Source organism: Triturus cristatus, chromosome 3_2, assembly GCF_964204655.1.
Source record: "Triturus cristatus chromosome 3_2, aTriCri1.1, whole genome shotgun sequence".
In the NCBI taxonomy this organism is placed as follows: Eukaryota; Metazoa; Chordata; class Amphibia; order Caudata; family Salamandridae; genus Triturus; species Triturus cristatus.
Genome location: NC_140584.1, coordinates 229,625,180 through 229,652,017, shown reverse-complemented (window position 1 = coordinate 229,652,017; position 26,838 = coordinate 229,625,180). Strand labels below are relative to the sequence as shown.

The following is a 26,838-nucleotide window of genomic DNA, read 5'->3' as shown; positions in this document are numbered from 1 at the left end:
TTGTAGTGATCTGTCTTAGTTTCGAAAAGAGCGGCATATTGAGAACTGATCTGATACTTAATCTTGAACACACTTAGTACAAAAGCACAATAATGAACAACCATTCATACCACAATATGCAGGACGTTTAACACATTAAACATTAAACATTTTTTTTTAACCTTTAAAATAACCAACAATGATGATCGTCTGCATAACTAATCACCAAGCATAATTCTTTGACAATAACTAGATACTTCGGAATACTTGATATACTGCTAAACAGTACATATACACTGCTAAAACAGTGCAGACCGGATTTGTGTACCCAAACCCGTCTTGACCGGCACAACCTATGTGCACGTCAGAAATGCCTCCCCAGTAATGGTACTCACCGGGTAGCTTCGGAAACGGAAGGCCTCGGAGACTGAACTTGGACCGGACTGGACTCGACTCGTTGGAAACTGGACTTGACTTCGAACTGGTGGGCCTCTGTATACCTCGGATCTTGCTCTCTCAGCTAGGCTCTGGTCGGGATACTTCGCACTTCTCACCGCCTCGTCTGGGTGTTGATCGCAGCCTCAGTCGCCCCCGCTTGACCGGAGGGAGATACAGGAAATCCTGCTGGTACGCGTAATTGTCCGTCCAGCTGTGGCAGGAGACCGGGCCTGCAACTCACCGCCGGCGCGTGAGATGAGAAAGTGTCCCTGTTCGGGCGCCATTCTTGTGGTAAATAAAATTCCTTTACCGGGACTTAATTTGATACAGAAACATAATAAAATAGCTCAGTAAAATGAGAGGCAGAATCCGTGGTATTAGAGGTTCGGAATGGGCTTTATTCCAATGATCGATTATAATCGGTTGCTCCAAGTTCCATCACCACGGAGGTTCAGGAAGTGAAGTACATACTTTATTGACAGGAAATGACTTTTATAGAACATACATTACAATGAAGCGAATACGGTAGGCGTAACAATTGATAAGGAAAATGACGATTCATATGCGTAACCGAAAATGGGTGTAACAAGGAGTAAAACGGAACATAATTGGTTATGATGTCATATATAGGTGGATCTATAAGATAATACTTGGCATAGATGCGCGCGCAGCAGCATGACGTGTGATTGACGTGCAACTAGGGGGTGAAGGGGACTTGACGTTTAGCTCTACATGTGGAGACGAAAAGTCTGGGGGGTCAAGTCAACCTAATCCCAAATCATATCTAACATCCTATGTTTAAAGAACTATGTTATCCACAAAAGAAGGACTCTCGGACAGAATCTATTCTATACTGACTGTGCGTGCGTGTACAAGCGTCTAAGTGTCTACACTAGATGCGAGGGCAGGAATCTTCCATAGTAACAGGACTATGAATTTCTTGTATAAAGACAGAGAAGCCGGGCCTTTTGCTCGGTAGCTGGAAGAATGTTTACTTAAACTACTAGGCAGGAATGCATTGGCTGAGGGGGAAGCAGATAACTCGAAGGTGAAATACAGTTCTTGGCAGAGAATAGGCTGATGTCAGGCTTTGTGAGCCGCGCAGAGAACGAGACAAAGTTCATGGTCACAGTTGCAGGCTCAGACTGGAGTTTTCAGAAGCAGAAGGCAAGAAGAGTTTGATGACAGAATCAGGGCCTACTTGCCTGGACTGTAAAATGGCATAAGTGAACCATATAAAGCCGGTGGCCTTTCATACTTAGGAATGGAATATCCAGCCTATTCATGGCGGATCTGACAGAGGACATGTTAACGGTGGACGCACATGTGTTTGCGTCTTCATAACTGGAACTGGAGGGAACATACATGTACTTGTAACATGCACATAGAACCGTTGGGGTCCAAGATAGGGGACATAACCGACCAGAAAAATCCATATTTCCACACTATGGTGGAAACAAGAACAATGTACACAAGAAGAGGTCTCCATGGCTAAGGTAAAACTGCGAACATGAAACAAGGATGTTCTACACAGAATAACTACAACGACAAAAAGGAAGAAGTATGTTCCTCACAGAAAACCAAAGAAGTCGTCATGAAACAAGTAAGGATGAAGCACTACGCCTTTCAGCCCCACAAGTGTCCTCACCATCGGACAGGCCGAGTCCAGGCGTGCTGTGTTCATCTACATCACGTAATTTGGACTCTGGTAACATCTACTGCCTGTCCATTCAAGCACATCAACTCTATAGGCAGACCAATCATCAGTCATGCTGGTTTTCTCCCAGGCACACACGCTGTTACCTTGAGGAAATACAAATACTTTGTGGAGCTTTATAAAGAAGGGAGATCATGACTGTTGTCACTGCACCTACGCATGTTTATCACAGAGGAGAGTCTGCTGCAGTCTGCTGTTGCAGTGCTCTCATCAAGTCTCTGGATGCGGCAGGTATGGAGTCATTTGTTGCTGCCTACGCTGTATGACCTTGTGCACTTTCTACCTACATCTCCAAGCTCATGTCATCTTGCTTTGTCACAGGCAGCATGCTGGAGGAAACTGATATTTGTTATCTTACCACCCTCTTCACGCATGCCTGACCCTCAGTCATCTTTGTTTTGTGTATTCTCTGCGAAGGGTTTTGGAGAACAGGAAAATTGGCTCTCAGGCGGGTAAACGGTAAGGTATAGCGAGAGAAATGAAGAACAATAGCTTCACGGTGCAACCAGGTCATGGAATCTTTGTTTTGTGTTTTCTGTCACGAAGGTTCACCATGGAGTGCTTTCGCACAGAGGTGAAGTTCGTCAGGGAATGTCTTGTGTACTTTCCAGCAGTAATTGTATAACCATCACTTTGTGGTGCCTGTGCGCCCTTTCCACATCGCTATGTGTGAACTAGCAGTCGCTTTCTCTGGTCTACATTGCGCTATGCTCCATTTGAGGTGAGCTTTATTTCAACTTTAACTCCTCTCAGAATTCATCGCCCTGTTAGCACATAAACCGTTGTTACCGTTATTTTGCTGTTTGACTCTGCGCGCGCCACTTACCTCCCTCAGCATCGCCACACGGTTCCACTTCACAAGAATCCGCTATGACGACATCAACATCTCTGCCAGTGTTCGCTGAGTGTCACTGTTTGGCACCTCAGCGCGCTGTGAGCCACCCGGCATTGCGCCGTCTACGCACCACTATGATTTTCATTTGCGGAAGATCCTCAGAGCTCTTGTCATCTTCGACAAGTGGAAGGGAAGCAGGCAGTGTTTTCGGCAGGAAGCCTTCGTACATTGTTTGTGCTGCAATATTGAGGGAACCATGAAGTGTTAACGCTAGTATGCAGACTGAGAAGGCGCTGTGAGCCTTCCATATTCCAGGATTTTCACTGAATGTTATGCCCGTTCAGTAGAGGCAGAATCCTGCTTTGGTTCACCGACACCTTCTCTTTGAGGTGAGAGGAGATGTGTACTTGCCACCACCTCTTTCCCTCTTCCGTATTGTCCTGCTATTCACCGCGTCGTGCATGATGATGACAAGCAGCCAGCAGAAGTATGTCTCTCATCATGACTTTCATTGGTTTAAAGCACTTTGCGTGCAACTGTAAGGAGTACTGTCAAGAGCTCTTGGCCGCCATGCAACTGAGCGCTCTCACACCACATTGGCCCGCTGCATTTGGAACACACGTTATCACTTTTCCATTTTTGAAACCTATTTCTTTCTGTGGTGAAAATACTCCAGATGCATTCAATGTGTGGTTTTAAGATCATTACATCTAGGAATTGGTTTGCTCACCAGCTATACTCATCAGGGATGGCATTGGGTACTTGCCCCATTTGCTCTTAACATACTTGCCTACATGGGCTACATATTTTGATTAGGAACTCTGGGTACACATCTTCTGGGGTCCATTGCTCATACCTCAGGTGCACTTTTCACTCTTCATTTTTCCTACACAGGGATGGGAATGGGTACCTGCCCCATTTGCCCATGTACTCTTGTCTGGGAATGGGTACAAGCCCCATTTGCCCACATACTCTTGCCTACATGGGCTACACACGGTTCTCACCCTTACACAGGGCACCGTTGCATGGGTTACAGTCCCATTTACATTTACATTGCTACTCTCACAAGGTGCGTCTTATGGTTTTTAGACCCATTTCTACTCTGCACTGCATTATACCTCTACGCGGGGGTTGTCCTTTTACGGGCTTTCACATTATGGGTCACAGTCCCATTCACAGTGCTCCTCACACTCTTGCATAGGAGTAGAGGACCGTCATGGGTTTCTTTCCCATTGGCTGATATTGTTTTTTTACATTCAGTTACTTTGCTGTTTTGTATAACGCCATTTTCATACTTATATCGTATTGTTATTGTCTAACTGAAAATGGGGGGGAAGTATTAGTTATACTGTATGTATCTACTTTGCCTCTTCTCTGTTTTCCATTATGTCCAGCTTTCCTTGTGATGTCTTACATAATTTTCATCCTTGGTTTCTTGATTTATATTGCTTTGTGTCGTCCTTTGTCTCCAGTCTTCCCTTGTTCGTATTTTCATTCTTTTCCTTCCCTGTTCAGGAGGTGATCTGTTATTCCCTCTTCTTTGTGTCTGTGTGTAGGCTGGTGTTCCGTTTTGCGTCATGCCTTATTCTTCCTTCCTTTCTTGCCTGCCTGGCCAGTGGGTATGTTTGGGGGTTGTCTTTTGCACGCCTGTTCTCTCTCTATTTCGTATTTCCTTCCTTTCGTCTCTCTGTCTCCTTCTTTCTATTTCGTTGTTGTTTAGGTTGGGTATTCCATTTTCTCATTTACACCTTACATTTACCTCCTTGTCTTCTCCCTTCTTTTTCCTTGCTCTGCTTTGCTCGCTCTTTTCCTTGATGTTCTCTCTGTCACCCCCTTGTTCCTTCCTTGCTTTCTGTCCTTTGTTCACTCTCGTTAACTTTCATCATATTTTGCATTTGTTCTTCTGTTGGAAGGAAAAGGGATATATGTAGTATCCTGCTTTTGTATTGTAATGTATTTTACTCCACCTGTTCAGCCCATTGCCTGTGCTCTAATCTTAATAGAATGTTGGAGTCTGATGAGCCTCGAAATGTTGGGTCTCAGGGAGGTGAACAGACAGGTGGACATGGGTTGAGCAGCATACAGGCTGCTCCTGGTGGGGCTCTGTTATACAACTTGACTACTTGATGTTCTGAACTTTACTACCTGTTATCTTCTTGAATAAAACATCCTTAATTACTACTTCCTGTGTGGACCTCCTCACTACACATAGGTTCACTGTTTTTATAATGCCTAGAATATTGCAAATGCCTGTGCATTGGCCTCAATAAAAAAACGAAGCTGTGACTACTTGAATATGTGCAACTTCGGACTCCCAGACTTGTAGTGATCTGAAAAAGTCAGATCATACCAAATGGTAACCTTCGAAATGTTAAATAGTACTTAAAGAGCATTTTGGTGCTTACTGAAAAAAGGCAGATATAACTGTAGGAATGTCTACAAACCACCCGGCTTCCTGAGATCTGCATTTGGCTGCAGGATCATCCCAGAACCTTTTTAGGGGAAGGATGTTGTTGTCTTACTTTACATTCCTGAGTTACCTCTCCCAGTGCCTTGGGCAACAACATGAGCACCTTGAGCTCAGAATAGCCCTGAAAACTACCCAGTTGTAACAGACATTTGCGTCCTTCATTTGAACTGTCCTTTAAGTCACATATTCTCTCAACAAAACTACAAAACACTGGATAGACTCTATTTCCAACTGACTCTGATTCCTACTCGCATGCCCCATGATCATTTGTTTTTGTAGAATTGTCTTGTTTACTCTGAGAGCTGTGAAAAAAACACCTGAACATCCACTGGTGATGGTTTATGCACAGTCAAGACAGATCATTTTAAATAGTTTTTCTGCTAATCTTAATTTATTTTCTGCTTTCTTTGAAACTAAGGTGGTATATTTTTCTAACATAGGACAAACCAAATTCTTTTGGCACTGAATCAGTACCATAATATTTGGTATCCTCTGAGAACGTTCTGTTTTCTCATAAATCTTAAATTGTTCTTTATTTATTTAACAGAAAGTTCATTTTCCATCTCATCTGATCAGTTATGACCATATGTCACTTTTGGTTTATTTAAATAAGATAATTCTATAGGCTAATGGTTTGTACTGAATATACTCATCGCTTTTCCTTCATTACTTCTCTAAATTGTTTATAAGCTGTTCAATCCTGTTTCCCTCCCTGTCGTTAAATAGAAACAACATTTTTCTGTAACTCATTTTATTCTGTCGACTTTTTATCACATTTTTTGTCTCTTTTAAAGGTTTTGTTAGGTTGCAGAGCCCACTCTCCTACTCCATTGCCTTCCCCACATCTCTGCCCTAAGCCTATTTTCTTCACTCTAAACCAGTCGTTTCAAATATATTAATTCTTCTTCTATACTTAACTTTCTTTTCTATGCTGATGAATCTAAATATTCTGAAATGGATCCGGAATTTCCTCATAACATCTAAAGTAACCTACTAAAAATGTGAAGGTTTTTTCAGATACTTTAATGTACCATGTCATCCATGAACCCTTCTCACCAGCTCATTTTGGTTTAGGTATTTGGCTCATTACCTAGTTTTCATTTTCAAATCATTTAGGAAATATTCTGAAAAAAAGTCTGCCGTGGCTAAGCTCTGGTGCTGTCACCCCTTATTTTTCATGAAACTAGAACTATTAGTCACAGTCAACTTTTAAGCTACTTCTCTTAATGGTTCTTTTCTACCTTTTTATCTCGTAGTCTCTTAATGTGTGTCCGTTAAAGTATATAATTACGCACTTTAAATTCATACAATTTTCACTTTTCGTGCTCTTCAGATATATAGCACTGTCTACAGTAGTATTTTGTTTATTAATGCCTCATTTCCAATTTAATTTCCACTATATGTGTTCAGATATATATTTTGGATGGCCATCCCCCCACTTTTTGCTCTGGATGCTGTGGTTTTAGAAATGAAAATGCACTGGGCCCTTTTAACCAGGCCCCGGTGCCAGTGCTCCTTTCCTCAAAAGGTAATGTGAATTGGTACACCCAATTAGCAAGATGCTTTAGCCCCCCTTATAAGTCCCTAGTATATGGTACCAGTGGTACCAAGGGCAATGGTGTTAAAGGGGTTACCAGGGTTACAGCACTCTTGTGCCACCCTGAGTGATCTGAGTAAAATAAAGTCTGCAGGACTGCTACCGCAGCCTGCAAGAGCAACTCCTCTGCCCAAGTTCGTCTCTGCTCACACCATTTGTGACAGAGTCCCCTCTGTGCCTTGATATATGTAAGTCACCCCTAAGGTAAGCCTTCTAAAGCACAGGAGGCATAGTGCATTATATTAATGGTGAAGGCATATATGTACAGATATATATACCTCTACAGTAACCTTGCCATTCAAGTTTACTATAAGTGAATGGCGGTCCATAGGTTAACGTGGACTGGCTACCGAACAAAACTCCCACTGGTGAGTGCTATCACTCCCAGAGGATGTGAGACAAAGGCTTGGGCAGGAAGGAGTTCGCACTTCTGCCCTCCAAGGATGGCCAGTGAAAGACAAATCAGGGCGGTAATCCTCAAAGGCTTCAACCCCTCTGAAATGTAAGTGACCTCTCTCCCATTGGAGACAGAGGGCCTCCTGCACACCAGGCCATAGTGTTTGGGAGCAGGTGGAAATTAGGTATTCAGGAGGTGTACCACCCCAAAGGTTAGCCATGTGTTTAAGGTGGGCTGGTGGGTCCGTACAGCCGAGGATGGCTCATGACATCTTGAAATGTACCAAAAATAGTGGGTTCTCAGTAGTTTAGTGACCTACAGCTACCGGATGTTGTCGCTTCATAGGCAGATTGGCCACATGACTTATAGCTCATCGGCTACTAGCCCTCACACTGCTAATCACCCCAAAAATCTAGGAGTTAAGGGGCACACTTGATGCCAGAACTCCAGATCTGCTCTGAAGAAGAAAAGGACAAAGAGAAGCCCCGTGTCAGCACAAGGCAGGACTCGACAAAGAAGAGCCGTGAAGATTACACCTGTGCCAGCTCCCCCGCACCCACCGGACTACAACTTGTCCAGAACCAGAGACCGGTTCCAAAAGGAACAGGAACCCCTCTTCAACCCAAAGACTTTACCAGGCCTCCTAGGACTAAAGTTACTAGTCCCCTGCAGTTGCCAGGCACAAACCACACTTCCATGATTCAAGAAGGACTGGCCACCGGGATCCGTCATTGACCAGCCTGAAAGTAATCAGCAAGGTGCCTTCTGGTAAGTGTAGTCCTGAACCTCATTGAATCTGAGCCCTTCACAGCATTTCCAAGACCTCCAGAGGAAGATTGACTCCATCATGATCTTTGCCAGTGCCAAGGCTTGTTGGTGGTCTGGCTGACTATTAACTGCTTCACCCGACCCCCCACACGGAGGGAGCGTTCTGCATCACTGTGGTGCAGTTGTCGAGTTCTTGCATCCCAAAGTATTTTTTCTGGGACGTCTGGTAAAGTTTATACCCGCAGTCCTGTTCAGCACCTTGGATAACCAGGCACACCTGAGACATCTGCGCTATGTAGAGCTATTCTACATGGTGATTCCTAGCCTAGGGGCCCTCCAAGCTTTTCCTCCATGGAGATCCTCAGAACTCAATCTGCACGTACTGTTTTGTAAAGCACTGTTTTTGACCGCTCCTGTGGCTCCCATTCAGCACTAAGGACAGCCAAGTCGCTTCTCCACCCGGACTCGCCCTGGACCAGGTAAAATTGTTCTGGCTAACTAGGCTTGGTCTGTGGACCCACAAGACCTTAAATCCAAGTAGGTTATTTTGAACTCAACCTGCAAGTGACCGAGTGTCACAAAGGAGCCGATTACGATGTCGTCAGTAAGGACTCCAGATGGGATTCGGTATTGCCAAATCTGTTTCGGAGCCCTTGTTTCCTACCAAATAGTGCAGTTTTCCCAACGACCGATTACGATACAGTGAAACCATTAGAGCAGACTGAATTGGTTCCGAAAGGCATCCGGAAAGCCCGAGTCTTTCAGAGCCGATTCGTACAGCTTTATGGACACGTTCCAGACGAGCGATTACGATGACCGATTCATACAGCAATGTTGATTTGGTTTGCCCAAGTTGAAACAGCTGCTGGAATCCCTTGACCCAGATGGATCCAAATGTGGCCCGTGGGGGTACCCAAGTGACCCCTCTTTCCAACCATGCACAATGTGGTAGGCACCATGGGGTGCCCGCCACAGGGTGCAAGGTTTTCCCTTCTTTTTTCAAGGTAGCCAGAGTTCGTGTCAATGCGAGTCTGACCGAAAGATGTTGGGAAACATCGTAATCAGTCATCCGGACTCACAGAACCCGATTCATTCAGAAACTAGTCCGAAACCAATTTGTTTGGGACAATTTCCAAACAACATCGTAAAGATTACTATTGTGAATCCGAGGGCCACTTTTGAATAGCATGTTAATATTACATATTAAGGGCTCCAAACTATACCACATAAAATATCCACTTTGCAATAATTTGCTCCTCCCTGTTTGTATGCTTATAGTTTTATCAAATTCCTACTTACAGCAGTTTGATTTCTCTAGCTCTTTCCTCCACCTGTTCCTCTTGAAATTTACCCAACTTTCTATTTTCATTATTTTACCATTCTGGCAAACATTCTCCTCTCAAATTGTTTGCCCTTTGATCTTTAGTTGTCTCCTCAATTTGTTTCTTTCAAAGCAAGCTTAAAAGAATAGCTGCTGGCAAATCCGTTCATTAATAACTCTAAAGATTACTTGATTTCTTCATTTCATTTAATTGATATAATTATCATTAGTTAGGAGGTGCTTTGGATTTCTTTTTATTAAAAGCACATACATGAATAGATACATACACACATACATTCATACATACATACATAAACAAGTAATAGAATAATGTATAGAAATTTTTGTAGGCCAGCTACTTCATGTAACCAGGGCCCTTTTTTCCAAAATGAAATCCCGAATCCTATGATTTCATTGAACTCCCAGGTTCCATCAGAAAACAGTGGATGTTGTTAAGGCTGGTTTAATCCAGTCACATTTCTTATATTCGAGGCCTAATCTTGCCACCTGATTTTCATGCAATGCGAAGTACTTCTTAGTAAGGTCCAGGTAAATCCATCTGCGTGGAGGACTACTTTGGTGGATTTTATTCTTTGTAATAAATAGGGTTTTTATTTGGGAGGGGTTCAATCCCCACTTATAGTATAAAAACAGTCCTTGTCAGGGTAACCCACAAAAGTCACTAAGTTAATCCGTGCTTAACTCTCAGGTAGCTTGGCACAAAGCAGCCAGGCTTAACTCAGAGACAGAGTAAAGTTTTTATGCAGTACTCGAGCAGTAATAAAGTGAAAACACAACACAATAAAAATACCAAACCAATTAAAAAAATGGAGCACATGTTAATAAATAAAATCACACTAAAACAAGAAAAATCCAATCAGAGATATCAGCTTTTATAGTTTTCAGTGAAAATAGCACACAAAAAACACAAAGCTCCGCTTATGGTTATCTGGTTGAAATGGACCTGGGGAATGTCACAAGTATAGGCTGACAATGGAAGGGGTTCCTTCTCAGGTCTGCACAAAGAGTGCTATCCACACTGGAAGGCCATGAGTAGAACACTGTTGGCACAAAGAGCAGGTAGGGCGTGGCAGAAGGTTGTAGCTGCAGCGCGATCAGCCGGTCATCGCTGGTTATTCCCCTTGGTTGTCAACACACGCAGTCGCTGTAGTCAGGAGTAGCAGGTCATGAACGTCACACTGGCGGTCATCACAGACAGTCGTGGTCGGCATGAAGGGCTGGTCCTGCTGAAGCTTCTCATGGGCGGTCATCAGAGGCAATGGGTTCTCAGTGCAAGTAGGACAGTTCCTGCATCTGAGGTGCCCAAAATGTCTGGATCTTTCCCATTTCTTCAGGAGGAGTGCTCTCTTATGCCAGCGAACATTCCAGGACCTGGTGGGCACCTCTTGAGAGTTAGGACTCATTCCAACAGGGACCAGCTGCAGGGCATATAGGTCCAGTGGGTGCTTGTCAGCTGAGAAGTTGCAGAGAGTCATCTGGAAGCTTGTTGCATCCCTGTAGCTCGAACAGGTTAGCCAAGGGACCCTTGGCGTCAGTTCTAGGGAGCCTGGGTTCAAGGCAAGCAGGTCCAACCTCCCTTCTTCAGACAGGAGGGCATTCCTTCTTCTGAATCTTCCACCGGTTTAGGAGTGTTCTTATGAGAAGTTCTGAAGGTGCCACTTTTATCCTCAGTGCCAGCCTTTGGGAGGGAGATGCCCCCTTTCTCTAACCTTCCCACCAGGCATTGAACTGCCACATCCCCAGGGTCAAATGAGCCACCAACCCCAATTGGATCTCCACTGCGGCGTGGTCGGACAACACCTGGCTTAACATACGACATTCAAGACCAGCAGCAATGTGTCAGACGGCATACAGAAGTGATCCAATCTGAAGTGGCTCCTGTGTGAGACAGGAGTGAGTGTGCATTATCTTATGTGGATGCCGGTTTCTGAAAATGTAAACTAGCTCTTATTAGGCCACTCTCCTGTAAAGTATGAGTAATTGAAAGGGAGGGGGTGGCAAAAGATGTGCCAAGGGATCTGTCCATGATTACATTGAAGTCCCTGCCTATTAGGAGAATGCCAGGTTGCTTCTTGCAGGAGGGCGGCTAACAGGTCTTGCCGGGAATTATTGACTGAGGGGGGATATACACAATACCCAGGGTCTGCTCTCTAAAGTTCCTTATAGCAGTATAAATCAACCCATTGGGACCAGTCGGGTTTGTGTGATATGACTTGGACATGTTTTGTGGGTCTGGACACTACTCCCAGTGACTCCATAGTAAGCCAGCATGGAAACAATTCTGTACCCATATCTGTCATGGAATGGACAGTTGGAAACCGATAAATGTGTTTCCTGAAGACTGAAGATAGCATACACTATCTGTTTTGCATATTTAAGCACCGACCCCAGCTTTATTTTGTCCAGGAGGCCATTTACATTCCAACTCAGTACCTTAAGGCACATGTCCATGTCCTTAATTGTCTAGTCCCGAGCAGGTCTGAGGTATCTGTTGAGAGGGGAATGCCTGCCTTCTTATTGTGAAACAAAGCTTTTGTGAAATACCACTTAACCCCCCACCCTACACTTCCTCCCCGGAGATATCTGTCGACCCATGAAATTAAACATTAACTCAAAAAACACAATAAGCTGTGGGTGAGCACTGATGAGCTGTGTTGTCAGTGGTCTGCTCAATTGCATGCGGGAAATCAGCTTCTCTTGGTCGGCCCGGGGGCAACCCAGGGGACATCCCGACATTTTCTGTGTCCAATGTATCCTGATTCTGAGAAGCAGCAAGGGCAGCCTCCACATGGTCCAGGCACCTTCTTGTTGTTCTCCTGTAAGAGCAGCAGCACCTGTGCCTGTCAGCATTGGCAGAGCACCACTCCAGGTTCTCTGTTGGTACCCCCCAGTCATTCAAGCTGGGGGAGTTACCTGTTGTGGAGGGTGCTCCTCAACCCATTCACAAGTGCTGTCAGGATTGGTGCAAACCGTCATCTTGTCCTTAAAGATGACCTTCAGTTTGGCAGGGAATAGGAGCATGCACTTAATGTTCATGGCCAAGAGCTTTTGCTTCATGTGTTCGAAAGACCTGTGTTGGGTCTGAACCATCTGGTGTAACCCTGGGCGGAAAACTACGCTACGCTCACAGAGTGTGTGCAACTACCCGCCACGCGAATCACACGTAGCACAGTGCAAAAACGCATAGCGGGCATTTTTTGCTCGCTCGCGGTCCTCAACGTCAAGTTGGTGACCGCACCACAACCGGCTCTGGGATCATTATCCTGGGACAGTGACCTGGCAAATTTGTTCAGCTTGCTGTGCTTGGGGGCAGTCTTGTCCTTAGCTATGGTTATGACTGCAGAGGTTCAATGCCTGCCTAACCCCATCAGGGATGGCATGGGGAGCCCACGGCTCCACACCAGGCGGTCAGGGCTGCCACAGGTCAGGTATTGGTGGGAAGGGGTGTCCAAGAGTTGGCATGCACGATTGCCACACTTGAGTGATGCTCTGGCAGTTCGGGATGAAATCTACCATCATCATTCCTCACTGGCCCCCTTTGGCAGCCTTTGTGGGGCTATGCATGTCTCACCTGTTCAGAGTTGACCGGTGACCCTGGTATGGATTTTCAGCACCTATGGATGCCTATGAAGCTCAAAACTGTGACACCCAGGGCCTGAGTGCTGCTGCCTCGTGTGGCAGCTGAGGCAGCTGCGGTGACCCATGCCGTGCTTCACTGCAGAGCCTCTCAGGGCATGCTGGTGGCCCTGGCCGGGGCAGCGCAATGGGCGCCACACATCTTTTTCCTGCTTGTGATTTAGCAGGGACCCTGGAACCAATTTCGAGCACCTTCGACTGCCCCTTGGAATTGGAACTACGGCACCTGTGGCCTAAGGGCTGCCGCACCACTTAGCATCTGCGGAGGCCACAGCAACCTGTTCCCTACTTACTGTTGAACCTCTCTGGGTGTGCTGGAGGCCCCGGCCTGGAGCTAGCATTAACGAAGCGGAATATTTGTGGCACTCTTGGCAGGCACATTGCAGCCTGCGTGACAGAGGTGAGCGAGGGCTGATGGGTGATCTGCCCTGTAGGTGAATGTCATGGGTGACCCCTGGTCAGGGCTGTCTACCTGTCAGGGAAGAGGCTTGGGATGTGCTTCAAGGGCTCCACACTAGCCCCCCTTTGCCCCTCATTACTGATAGCACTAAGCCCCCAGGACTATTTGACTTAAGGGCATCCTTGAGCGGATTGTAATTGGTGGCCTGCTCTTGGATATGCCAAGTGAATTGGGCCAGCTGCCTCTAAATTACTGCAAACGATGATTCCTGGCACTCAGAAACTGGTGGGAGGCCCAAACTGCAGGTAAATTTGAGTGCAATCTACCTTTGTAGCAAAAGCCACATGAGAGCTAGTGAGCTGTGGGGTGACTACCTATGTCTTGGGAATATTATTAGCCCTTAACATGGGCATGCGACAGCTGCATTAAGCTGCAGAGACTGGACTAAATGGAGACCTAGCCACCATCACAGAGACCTGACTTTGGAGAGAATGGCAGTGAGGAGCCTAGTAAGTACCCCTTCTTCTAAGAAGACTAGGTCTGCTCGTACCCCCATGCGATTTGTGTACATAGGGGCGAGGCAGGACCTGGCCCTTGTCAGCTATATTCTCTGCGCACTATCCCCAGTGACAATTTTCATCCACATTTTCTCTTCAGTGCACTATAACTATTTGGTGTGTCTCTCCAAGACCCAGAACCTTGGGGGAAATTGGCAAATATAAAGGCTAATCCAAACTGCTTTTTGACAGTGTCCGGACACTGGGCCAGAGATCCTGGAGATGGCAGGCCCCTCTCCAACAGCCCCCCTATGATGTCAGACATGCACACACTCCTACTGGGGATGCACCAAAGTCTAAACTCAATCGAGTCCAAAATGGACTCCATGAGTGCCGGAGTGGATGCCATCACTTGCAAACTTTAAATGGATGATGAGTGCTTGCAAGAGATAGAACAGCGCATATCAGTGGTTGGCGACATGGTTTAATCTCACAGGGACTCTCTTCTTAACATGGAGAAGGTGCTCAAATGAATAGCAGTGAAGAATTAGGATTTAGAGGTGAGATACCTTCACTACAATCTTCGCTTAGTGGAAGTACCTGAATCAGCCAACACTGGTATACTAGAGGATTATGTGGAAAGAATGTAAAGTACTCGGTTGTGCGCCGAATCCTTCTCGCCCTATCTCATCTTGGAGTGTGTTCATCACACTTTATCGGCTCGTCCACATACAGGGGCCCCAGCGTCCTCGGTCGTTGCTCAACTCCTTAACTTTCAGGACTGAACCACTGCCCTCTGGGTGGTTCAGGAGAGGCATACACAGAGCTTTGATGGTAATACAATCACTTTATTTCCGGATTTCATGATTGCAGTTCTAGAGGCCTGCCATAAGTTTATCCTAATGAAGCAAAAGCTCCACTAAGCTGATATTCCATATGCCATGCTTTACCTAGCGTGCCTAAAGGTCTCTGTCAATGGATATTATACATTTTCACCAATTCGCAGAAACTTTCAGACTTCTAACGCAAGCACATTTCCAAGGATCCTGAGAGAGCATTCCTGCCTGCTACTACCCAGGCTACGCCACCGGCTGCCAGACTTGGGCTAACCCGGACCCATGAACTCAGATGCGAACTGTGGCCTGAGTCTCGCAATGTTGTTATGATCCTAATGATTTGCTCTTCAGTCCCCCTCTTGTATCTCAATGCTCCTGCTGATGGACACATCCTCCCTGATTCCAGAGGCTTGAACTACCTTCCCCGGACACTATCATCCAGACGAGGATCAACTCCGCCGGCCAGTTGGCTGTACCACACAGGCTACCACTCATTCACATATTTGATTTCTCTTCCCTCCCCCCTCTTTGTGGCCAACTGATGAGTTATTTCCTTTGCAGATGTTTTGAGGTCTATGACTGGGGAGGGAGTATATTCCGGGATTGGGCCATCAGTGTGGGAATGGGGGGGCCCGGCAGTGCTTGATGTTTTATGTTGTGCTGACTACTATGTAATTGGCACTGTGCAGTATTGCTGTCTTTTACCAACTCCCTTATCCCTCACTACTTGCCACATCCAATCCACACCCCGTCTTAGCATGATCAGTGTGCCCAGACCTAGTGTCACCCTCTCACAAGTACCCTATAAATGCATCACATAGAATATGAGGGAGCTGGGTGACCTGTACAAGCACGGGCACATGCTGTCCTACCTTTAGATACATTGCATTCACATTGCTCTATTACAAGAGACTCAATTGGGTACTGCCACTGATATGACCTTTGCAGACAGATGGGTTTCCCACAGACTATGTTCCATGCACTCCTCCTTCGCATGTGGGACAGTAATGGTTATATGCAAAGGAGTGTCGTACATACTGTAGGGTTCCTTATGCCATGCACAGGACTGCTACACAATTATGTTGGGGAAATTACTCCTCCTTGCCATTACAATTGATAATTGCTACGGGTCTAACACAGATGACCAAACTTTCTTTGATTGCCTCTGGGGCCAAGTCACATCCATAGATCCATTGTTGTTACTATGGGGTCATGATTTTAATACAGTACTATCAGCAGACATGGATTATTCACATGTACCACTCACCTACAGCAGCAACCTTCAATTTATCATTGAGGAGCACGACCTGCTTGGCATTTGGAGAAAGCACCATCTGATGGTTAGGGAAGGTGCTTTCTACTCAGAAGTCCATGGGAGCTGTTCTAGGCTGAACAAGGGCTGATCCCAAGCGGGTGGGGTCCTGGGTGCAGGAGGTTGTACACCTAGCACACACATACTCCGCCTATTCTTAAGTCCTACGTATCCTGTCCATACCGGCCCATGACTCCCCTTTCCACAACTTGGCACCTGTCGCGGCACTGATCCTGGATCAACAGTTCCGGGAAGAGCTTAGGCAAGAAATCTTTGACTTCTTTACCAGAAATACTGGATTGGTGCTGCTGAATGGTACAATATGGGAGGCGTTCAAGGCCACAGACAGGAGACTATGCCTAGCTAAAAGTGGGCGAGTATTGTCAAATCACTTTACCCAGTTGGAGGCCCAGCTGGGTGACACGTCAGATCCTCGATTGGCCCAGCAGGACAAGATGGTACTGTTGCAGTTTCATGAAGTGGCCAATAGAGAATGCCTTTTCCGAGGTAAGTATGCAACAGCGAGAGCATATGGGGGCAGTGAGTGCCCAGGGCTCACTAGGACCAAGCTTTAATTGGCTGCTTATAATATTCAGGACATTTGGGGTGAACAAGGTCAGCTACATATGGATATGCACGGTATCCTCCCAATTTTTTTCTTTTTTCTATTGCTTCCAAGAGATGAGATCCTATTGATGAGGACTAGAGAAAGTATCTTTGGGCAGGCTGAGCGATGCACAGAGGAACTTCCTAACTCAGTATTTTATTGTTGATGAGTTAAGGAACGTGTTAGACTTGGGGGTCTCTAGTTGGCACAGGTATGCACTTTTGACAAATAGGGACCCTCGCCTCTAGTCAGGGTAAGGGGCTACACTCCTAAAATAACCCCTCCTCACCCCCTTGGTAGCTGGGCATGAGCAGACAGGCTTATCTCAGAGGCAGTGAGTAAAGCATTTGTGAACACATATAGTAATCAAGTGATAACAGTACAGATGGACACCACACAGGTTTTATATCAAAAATAAGAATTCTTTATATAGATTTACCACAAGACCATAAGCGACAAAAATCCACAATACTGTTACTTTAAGATGGTAGAATTTAGCTTAGTTCTCTTGCGACACTTTAAGTCAATGTACCTTTGGATGCGACATGCAGGGCAACAAAAGTGTTGCAACGATGTTGATGCGATGAAAGTTTGGTGCAAAGAAATAAAGACATGAAGATCTTCCAGATGAGGCACGCTTCTCTGATGTTGTGAGAAGACTCGATTCAATGCATCAGTTGCAGCGGTGACACCCCTTTACGCGATGCGACGACAGCGGCTTTGGCGGCGACACTCTTCTCCGACGTTGCAAGACGCTTCCGCTCGATGCGACAACTGCAGCGGCGACACCCTTTACACAATGCGACGACAACAGCTCCGACGGCGGCATGCTTCTCTGTGGATGCGAGGCGCTTTACTTAATGCGGTGCAATGCGACAGCTACAGCGGCATCATCCAAGATGCGACGGCAGTGGCTGCGACGGCGACAAACTTCTTCGGTGTTGCGAGACCCTTCTTCGAAGATGCGAAACGCTTCCGCTAGATGCGACAACTGCAGCGGCGACACCTCTTTACGCGATGCGATGACAACAGCTCCGACAGTGGCACGCTTCTCCTTCTTGAGTCGCGCTTCCAGCTCCTTACAACATGCAGTCCCTCAGAAGTCCCCAAAACAGCAGCAGGCACTTCCAAAGAACTCTGGGGAGATGGTGGTTGAAGTCTGTTGTCCCTGAGACTTCAGCAGGAAGCAAACTCTTTTCCAAGCCCTTGAAGATCCTTCACAAGTTGAGCAAAAGTACACACAAAGTTCCTTTCTCCTGTCTTTGGCAGTAGGCAACCCCTGCAGGCCAATCCCCCAGTTTCAGGGATAGTCTCTCCTCAGTTTCTTCTTGGTTCCTCTCCTCAGCAGAGGTTTCTTCTTGTTTTCCCAAAGTGATCTGATTTCTTGAGACTAGGGTCCCAATACTTATACCCCAAAATCCGTTGTCCTCTGAGGGCAGAGGGGCCTTTGCCTTGTTCAAACCGGTTCTGGTCAGTCCTGGAGCACTTTGTTTACCTGACTCCTTCTTTCCTTTCAGAGTGCAGGGCAGATACATCAGATGCACCACAGGAGGTGGAGCCAGCATTGTGGAGGGGAGGCACATCCCTATTCAGGTCCCAGGTGCAGGTCCTCCCTCCCATCTAGATGCAGATCTCTCTATTCACCACTGGGCCACCTGACCCTGTCTCCTGGAATTCCCCAGCCCTGTCACTCAAACTTCAGACAGGGAATACACAGCATAGCAGAGGCAGGTTTGAATGGTTAGACAAGAAAATACCTACTTTCTAAAAGTGGTATTTTCAAACACAAAATGTTAAAATCAACTTCACTAAAAGATGTATTTTATCATTCTGAGTTCAGGCATACTAAATTCAAATTTCCACCATGTTCCCTGAGTCAGTTAGGATTATAAAATGTAATAATCCAACTGCCCATTCTGGCCTATGGAGAACAGGTAGCCTTGCAATAGTGAAAAACGAAAATGGCTGTAATTCACTATTAGAACATGCCACACACCCCAGGGCATGTCCTACCTTATCCTTACAATGGACCCTGCCCTTGGGTCTACCATAGGGGTGTCTGATATGAGGAAAAGGGAAGGTTTAGGGACTGGCAAGTGGGTGCACTTGCCCAGTCAGCATGACAATACCAGACTGCACGCAGGCTCTGCAATGGCAGACCTTAGACACACTTTTACAGGCTGCTTCTGTGGGTGGCACAACCAGTGCTGCAAGCCCACCAGCAGCATTTGGATTTACAAGCCATGGGCACTCCTGGGGTACTGTACTAGGGTCTGACAGGTAAACCAAACCAACCAATCATGGAATCACAAATACACACATCAATTTACAATAGGGAGCACTTGCACTGTGGCACTGGACAGCAGTGGCACAGTGCCCTGAGCATCTAACACCAGCACAAACACATGAGGCAACAGCAAAAATGGAAGGGAGACCCACGCCAAGGTGCCAGGTCTAACAGGACGTAATACAGAAAACCTGATGGGCTACCTGCTGAGTTTACAAGATATGTGGATCTCATGGTACTGGTGTTGGTTCCCGTCTTTCAAGAAGCAAAGCAGGAGGGTCAGCTCCCTCTTCTATGTGCAAAGCCCTAATCATCACACTGCTCAAACCTGGCAAACCCACCCACCGATATGAGTACTACAGGCCTCACCGATGTGAGCCCTTCAGGCCTCTTTCCTGTATTACCTGTGATCTTAAGATCTTAGCCAAAAGCTTGCTTATCGCTTATCTCTCCTCATAACATTATCCCTGGCCTTTCCACCTCCTACAACCTGCAAACTCTGTTCAAGGCGTATCATGACATCAAACCCAGCTCGTTTGCAGTGGCAATCTTTTTAGATGCTACCAAGGCCTTTGATTCTATTCAGTGTGACTTCTTAATGGCAATTCTACTTGGATAGGTCTACCTCCCCCTTTCTTGTCTAGATTGAGCTCCTTTACTCCAATTCGGTTGCTACATTTTGTCTTAATGGGAGAATCTTCACTCCTTTTGCAATCATGGAAAGCATGCACCAGGGCAGTCCATAGTTGCCCTTACTTTTTGCTCTAGCGATGGAGCATCTCACTGCCACTCAGAGAAAACAGCTTCATGCATATACACTACGCTACCCTAGCTGGCATCTTTTGATATCTCTATATGCGGACGACATGCCCCTCTTTCTGCTCGATCCACTTCTTAGCCTAAACAATGTCCTTCTGGAATTCGTCCAGTTCAGTGGGCTCTTGGCCATGCAGATAACCTAGGAGAAATCACAGCTTTTCCCTCTTGCACTGGCCACTAAACCCTTCACCACTGACTTTTCATTGCAGGGTGTCAGGCAGACCTCAAATATTTGGTGGTTGTGATATTCGAGGATAGAAGAGAAGTGATACAAAATATGCCACCGCACTGTCCACACTCACTGACCACATTACTTGCTGGGTTTTACATCCTCTGTTGTTGGTGGGCCGTATCGCATCAATGAAAATGGTGATTCGGCCAAAATTCTTATACCTTTTTTTAAACATACCTCTACCACTAACTCGCTCATTCTTTCAAACGCTGAAAACTCTGCAATTTAGCGTATCACTTGTAAAGCTTAAAGGGTATTTAGTGGATTACAACATTGTGACATTGTCAAATGCCACTGTGATTTATTTGGAGTTTGTCAGATGGAATGATCTGTCACAAACATTGTCGATATCCCATCTGCTGTATTTTAAATTCCATTGTTGTGATGCGCTTGTAGTATGCATTCATGCCAATAGACCCGAATCATGTGGAAGGCTCCCGGTTTTTGAAGCAGTCAATGGCTTCATTTTTGCTGTCTGCTCAATAGCATTCAATAGGTGAAATACATTCCCATGATTATTTTTCAAAAATCTCCCACTTTCCTCTTTTAAAATGTTGTCATGTATGAATATGGTGGATGGGACAGTCGAAAAGCTTGTGACAGATTATCTTGTCTGCCATACTTTAAATAAGGTTTGCACACAATCATCAGTCCATAACTTTGTGCTCACAAGAAAATGGTACTGACTGGGAGTTGCAGGCTTCTACAGAACGTGTAATGAATGCCATCTATTTCTAATGAAGATGCTAGGGGTGGACTGTCCTATAAGGCTATCTGTCAATGCCAGAAGGGCTTGTCTGACATGTCAGTGTTTGGCTTTTTGGCTGTTTTTTAGCAGCTTTGGGCCGTTCAGGTAAGAGCGGTGGAGGTGGATTTTGACGGATGATGACGATGGAAAATTAATTATTCATTTAATTTTCCCTCGTCATCGTCCGTCGAAACCCCCACCCGGCCCCACCGCTCTTACCTACATGGGCCACAGCTGTTTTGGAGCCTGTTTTATTGTCCAGTCGGGCGGATTTTACTGTTGATTTATCTGATATAACCGCAAATTCTGCTTGCAGCAAGCACAAATGCTTGAAATCTGCCATACATTGCAAAACACCTATACAGTGTCTCTTTAAGTTCAAAACTGCCCCAGTTTGGAAATGTAGGACACTTTTTAGGTCTCTGATTCACTATTGAGGGACCCGTTTTAATTTGTTGCCTGTGCCTATTTTCTGTATCAGTCCTGCCCTGGAAGTCTCTTGTCTCTTTCAAAGCCTGTAATTTTGTAGACTCATATTTTTCTTCTCTCTGTCCCAGCTCCTCTTAAATCTTGTGATGGAAATACCTTCATGTGCCAAAACAAAGTCTGCATTCCGCAGCAGTTTGTGTGTGATCACGACGATGATTGTGGAGATGGATCAGACGAGTCACGTGACTGTGGTAAGAATAGTCTTTGAATTAAAACATATCTCAAACTGAAAAATAGTACAGTGTATGCATAAGGCTGCAGGGGTAAATAGACTAATAACAAGAAGAGGAAAAAGTGACTTTAATCTGGTTCAGAATGCAAGCCCATTATTCAGTTTTCTAATTTTGCCTCGAACGTCCTATTATTTTTCTTTATAATGAACTGGTCTTGCTAAAATGAAACACGGTGCTCATTAAAATTGCACAGTATGCCAGCGCCGCCATTATATACATGTATGTATTTGTTTTATACTGAGTTACGAATGAATTGATATCTTGCATAATGCACGTGTAGATTATTCTGCCAAGAGGTGAATATTTCCATAGAATAACACTGAGGATTACCTCTTATACACTGACTTTCTATGTGCATTGTCTTAAGTCACACCTTAATACACAGATTCATCAAAGAAATCCAGAAATTATACTGCGCTTCTAGAAACCTGTATTTTTAGAAAACAATACTTTCTGTTCCCCTGAGGCTGCTGGTGTTTTCTTGCAGTGTGTTTTAAAAACTGGTATTTTGACAAAATCCCCTGGAATCCTATTTTGCACTACCTTTCATTATTTATGTCCTACACTTGTCTACTCCCACAATGTTAGAAAATGCAATTAATTCACTCGATGAAATTGAATTATTTAGTACACACCACAAATAGGCCCATGATTGATAATCTACTCTTTTGCCCAATCATTGAAAGATTTGGGCCACCAGAAAAATCTTGCCAAAATATGTGAAGATCTGTGGCCTGCTTATTGTGAACACCAGGACTTAAGTTTGTGTGGGGTATTTTGGGGTGCTTTTTAATTCAGGCTTAAGATGGGTTCACTTATGGAAAACAAGAGCACTGCAATTTAAATGTACAATAAAACAGCTTTCCAGTAAGTTGGGCTTGAAACCCCTAAATGGGAGGATAACTGTTTTGGGGAGGAAATGTCCCCCAATCACAACTTATGAGGCAGAATTATGAGCACATAAAGATTTGAATGGCTTACAACGGATCGAGAATGAATTTATACGACGCCTTCTCTCTGTACCAAAAAGTAACCCACATTTATTTTGTGACTTAGAATTAGCCATTGGATTACCTGGAGGACTACAGTAAGTTACTGCCACTTGTCCTCTGACTTTCAATATGGTCTAAAGAGAAAACTAAATGTAACCATATGATTAGAGCGGGATATTGAGATCAGGAGCACGTTCATTGTATACCCTGGCTTAAATATGTGAAAAAGGGCTTAAAACTGATTAGGAAATCTGATATTTCTACAAACCTGATCAAGAGAATCGTGCTACAAAAATACATTAAAACGTTGGGGCATATTAACAACAGCTTGCTTAGCGATAATTATATTATCGCAGGCTAGCGAGTTATTAACAACGCGTTACTCCAGGGCGATAAAAATTCCAGAGATAGCGAGGTTATCTCCCTTTTGCAGGGAACATCGCTGGTTTTCCTGCGATGTTCCCTGCAAAAAGGGTGATAACCTTGCTGATACGACCCACAGGGTCGTATCAGCATAGTCCACCCCCTATGTTAGGGATGGCTAAGTCAGGATTTTAGCAGACGTTAGGTTTGGCGAAAACGGCAGTTTTCGCCAAAATCTAATGTGTGCTAAAATCATGTGGGCTGCCTTGTAAATATCACGATGTAAACATCAGCGATATTTGCAAGGTAGTCCATCTTGGGTACGCCCAGTATCGCCCACTTTGCATCTCATTGGAGATGCAAAGTGAGGCGTTGGGAAAAAGGGTGCTAACATGCGATTATGCATGTTAGCACCCTCTTGTAAATAGGGCACTGGTTTTATCTCCGCTTTTTTGGCTTTGTAAGCCAAAAAAGCGGAGATAAAGCCCTTGTAAATATGCCCCGTTGTTCCTCGACGAATGCGATGAGGGCAGACTGAAAAAGGAGGTAGCAACACCCTTGGTATGTACTTATACTGATATTTTGACCACATGTGCAATGGGTCCATGCCTTCTCAGTGTATCATATATCTACAGCAGATTCCTTCTTACAAGATTAAGGTTTAACATAATGATCATCTTGTTGACTTTTCCAAAGAAGGGTTTGTGGCAGAAGCTGTTACCTCAATGTGATTAACGATCGTCTCAACGTACGACTAAGTTTATTTTCTTTTGTTGTGTTTATAAACAACCTAGTATGCAATTTGCATTCCCATTGTTTTGTGACGAGAATTTTAGATCATACAAATCTACCCTCTCCTTTTGGATAGATATTGGCACTACTGTTGTGTTTAGTTCTGTAGCCAGGTATATGCTACAATGTATTAGAATTAAAGAGACGATTATATGCAAGGAAGGTGAGGCCAGAATATGTATGCGTGCAAATTCTGATTTAATGTGTATTTCATTCAGATTACTCTCTTTTAACAATGTTTTTATCATTGGATTCTCTTTATATGGATTTCTATTTTTCATGCATCTTTTCATAGTTTTTTTTGCCGAATAAAGGTTACATTTCATTTTTGTTTTGATTCCTCTCATACCATATAATGTTTCACTAATACATGGTTTTCAATCCATTTTAAGATGTGAACTCTATTTATAGGGATACATTGTACAGGCGCAATTTGTTCTGAGGTTGATTACCTGATGCAGTATTATATATTTATTGCTTCTCCTATAGATTATCGCCAGTGTGGAACAAGCGAATTTAGCTGTGCTAATGGCAGATGTCTATTAAATTCCCAATGGCAGTGTGATGGAGACTTTGATTGCCCCGATCACTCAGATGAAGCCCCGTTAAACAAAAAGTGCAAAAATACAGGTTGGATCACTTTTTAAATCTTGTTTAGTTAAATTTTATTTTTGTCTGTTGTAGAATGAGCAATAATGTATGAAATCTATAATAATTGTATGGTAATTATTCTCTACCAATGTGTTCTTGGTAAAGATAGGCAATATCAAATACAAAATGATCCACTAAAGTGTACAGTAGGAAAGAGAAACAACGCTTAAAGGAAAATTAGTTCACAGCATAATTAAATGAGTGACTGCTAAATTGCAGTTTACATTTTTGCAGATTGTAAAGCTAAGCATATTTGTAAGAAATGTGGTTACTTGGTAAGGGAATTTGAAACCCTGCTCTAGCAGCAACCACAATCCTTGACAGGGTGAAATCACAAGCAAACCCTAAATTAACCCTTGCACATCCCTCTGATAATTTGGCACAGTGCAGTCAGGCTAAAGTTAGAGCCAATATCTGAAGTATTTATGCTGCATTTCAAACAGTAATAAAGAGAAAACACAGCACAGGAAAAAACTTAGAAAGGTTGAATAAATTCTAATAAATAAATCAAGACCAAAATGGCAAAAATCCAATCATTAAAACCGGAGGTATGCAATTTTCAAGATTTAAGTGAAAATAGTGCCAAAGCACAATGCACCAATTGTGGTTACCTGCTCGCATCAGACTGGGTCACAAGTTCAGGTCAACCATGATGGAACCCAGACTGGCTACAGGGACCCGGTCAGGCCATCTGAACAAGAGTACCTTAAATCCTTGTTCCGAAACAATGTGGAGTCCCGTATTGAGAATGTGTCGTTAGCAGAGACGATGTGAGGTCCAGTGTGGAGATGAGTCGTGCAGTGTCAGTTCTGATGGGCTGCGTTGAGTGAGGTGATGTCTTTCCATGGAGATGCATCATGTAATGGTGGTTCTGATGGGCTGCATTAGGTGAAGTGATGTCCTTACGGGGAGATGGGTGACGCAGCATCGGTTCCGATGGGCTGCCGTAGGTAGTGCGTAATCCTTGCATCAGGGAATTCCACACAGCAGAGGGAATGCATTTGTTCTGAGGGTGATGCATCAAGTGGATCCATAGATGGACTGATGGAGCACCTTCTGGCCCACTTCCAAGGGTCCAAGACTGGGATGGCACTACTTGGGAGAGCATGATTCACAGATCGAAGAGTCTAGGCACTAGGTTGAAGGTTGTTGGAAACCTATTATGTCACTGTGGCTTCTGATCAGGAGTCCAGTCAACTAGCCTTTGGGGTCACTCTGGGGTCCTGGGTTCAGCAATGCAGGACTGGAACCTCACACTTAGGCAAGAGGACAGCAGGTCAGCACAGCAGGGCAGCGGTCCTTCAGAGCAGCAGTCCAGCAGAGTGACAGTCCTTTCAGCAGCACAGCAGTCCTTCTTCCTGGCAGTTCCCACAGGTCCAGAATTGTTCTGAAGAGTTTGGTCTCAGGGTCCAATATTTTAACTCTGTGCTAAGTTTGCAGTAGAAGAAGCTTATAGAGGTTTCCACCCCCTGAGGTGTAAAGCATCCCCTTCCTCCCTGTCCTAGCCCCAGCTTGGCTGGAGTCACAAAAAAACAGTGTCAACTTTTGTGAGAGTGACCAGGCAGATGTTTTCTGATGTACAGGAGTGGTAGGTGATAGCTCCTCTGCCTCGTTACTTCAGAGTGGCCCATCTTTTCAATACCTATTTTCCCTTTATGTCACTGTCTGAGAGCAATACACAAAGACCAACTGCCAGGTACACCTAGTCATGTGCTCAAGGATCAGGCTGCAGGCAAGATATGGTTAGGACAAGAAAATGTAACTTTACCATTAAAAAGGGGGTTTAATTACAATTCTGTAGACACCACCCTTGAACTTTTACCTGTGCCCAATTGGAAGTTACAGCTTTTTAAATGTAATAAGGTAACTCCAATGTTATGATATGGCAGAGGTAGGCCTTGAAGTAATGAAAAATGAATTTAGGAGTTTTCAACTACCAGGACATGTAAAACTAGAAGTACATGCCCACATTTTTAAATACGCTGCGCCCTCCCCAATGGGCTGTCCTAGGCCTTCCCTAGGGGCAACTTACATGTATTAAAAGGAAGGTTTGGGCCTGGCAAAAGTTTCATTTTGCCAATTCGAAATGGCTTTAAAACTGTACACACAGGCTGCAGTGGCAAGCCAAAGACATGTTTAAAGGGCTACTTAGGTGGGAGTCACAATCATTGCTGCAGGCCATCTAGTAGCATTTCATTTACATGCCCTGAACACAGGTAGTACCATTTTACCAGGGACTTACAAGTAAACTAAATAGACTAGTTGGTTGTAACCAAGTCCTACCATGTTTTAAGGAACAAGCACAAGCAATTTAGCACTGATTAGCAGTGGCAAACTGTGCAGCCTCCTCAAGCCAGCAAAAATGAAGTCAGCAAAATAGGAGGATTGAAGGCAAAAAGTT

General features: G+C 44.7%; 1 protein-coding gene across 1 annotated transcript in view; it reads left to right on the top strand.

Moving 5' to 3' along the window:
- LRP1B (LDL receptor related protein 1B) overlaps positions 1–26,838 on the top strand; it is a 3,634,433-nt gene that overhangs the window by 2,963,476 nt on the left and 644,119 nt on the right. The window contains exons 53-54 of the mRNA XM_085647014.1: positions 21,475–21,597; positions 24,276–24,416. Coding sequence (XP_085503140.1) covers positions 21,475–21,597; positions 24,276–24,416 — 264 coding nt within the window. The remainder of the gene's footprint in view (positions 1–21,474; positions 21,598–24,275; positions 24,417–26,838) is intronic.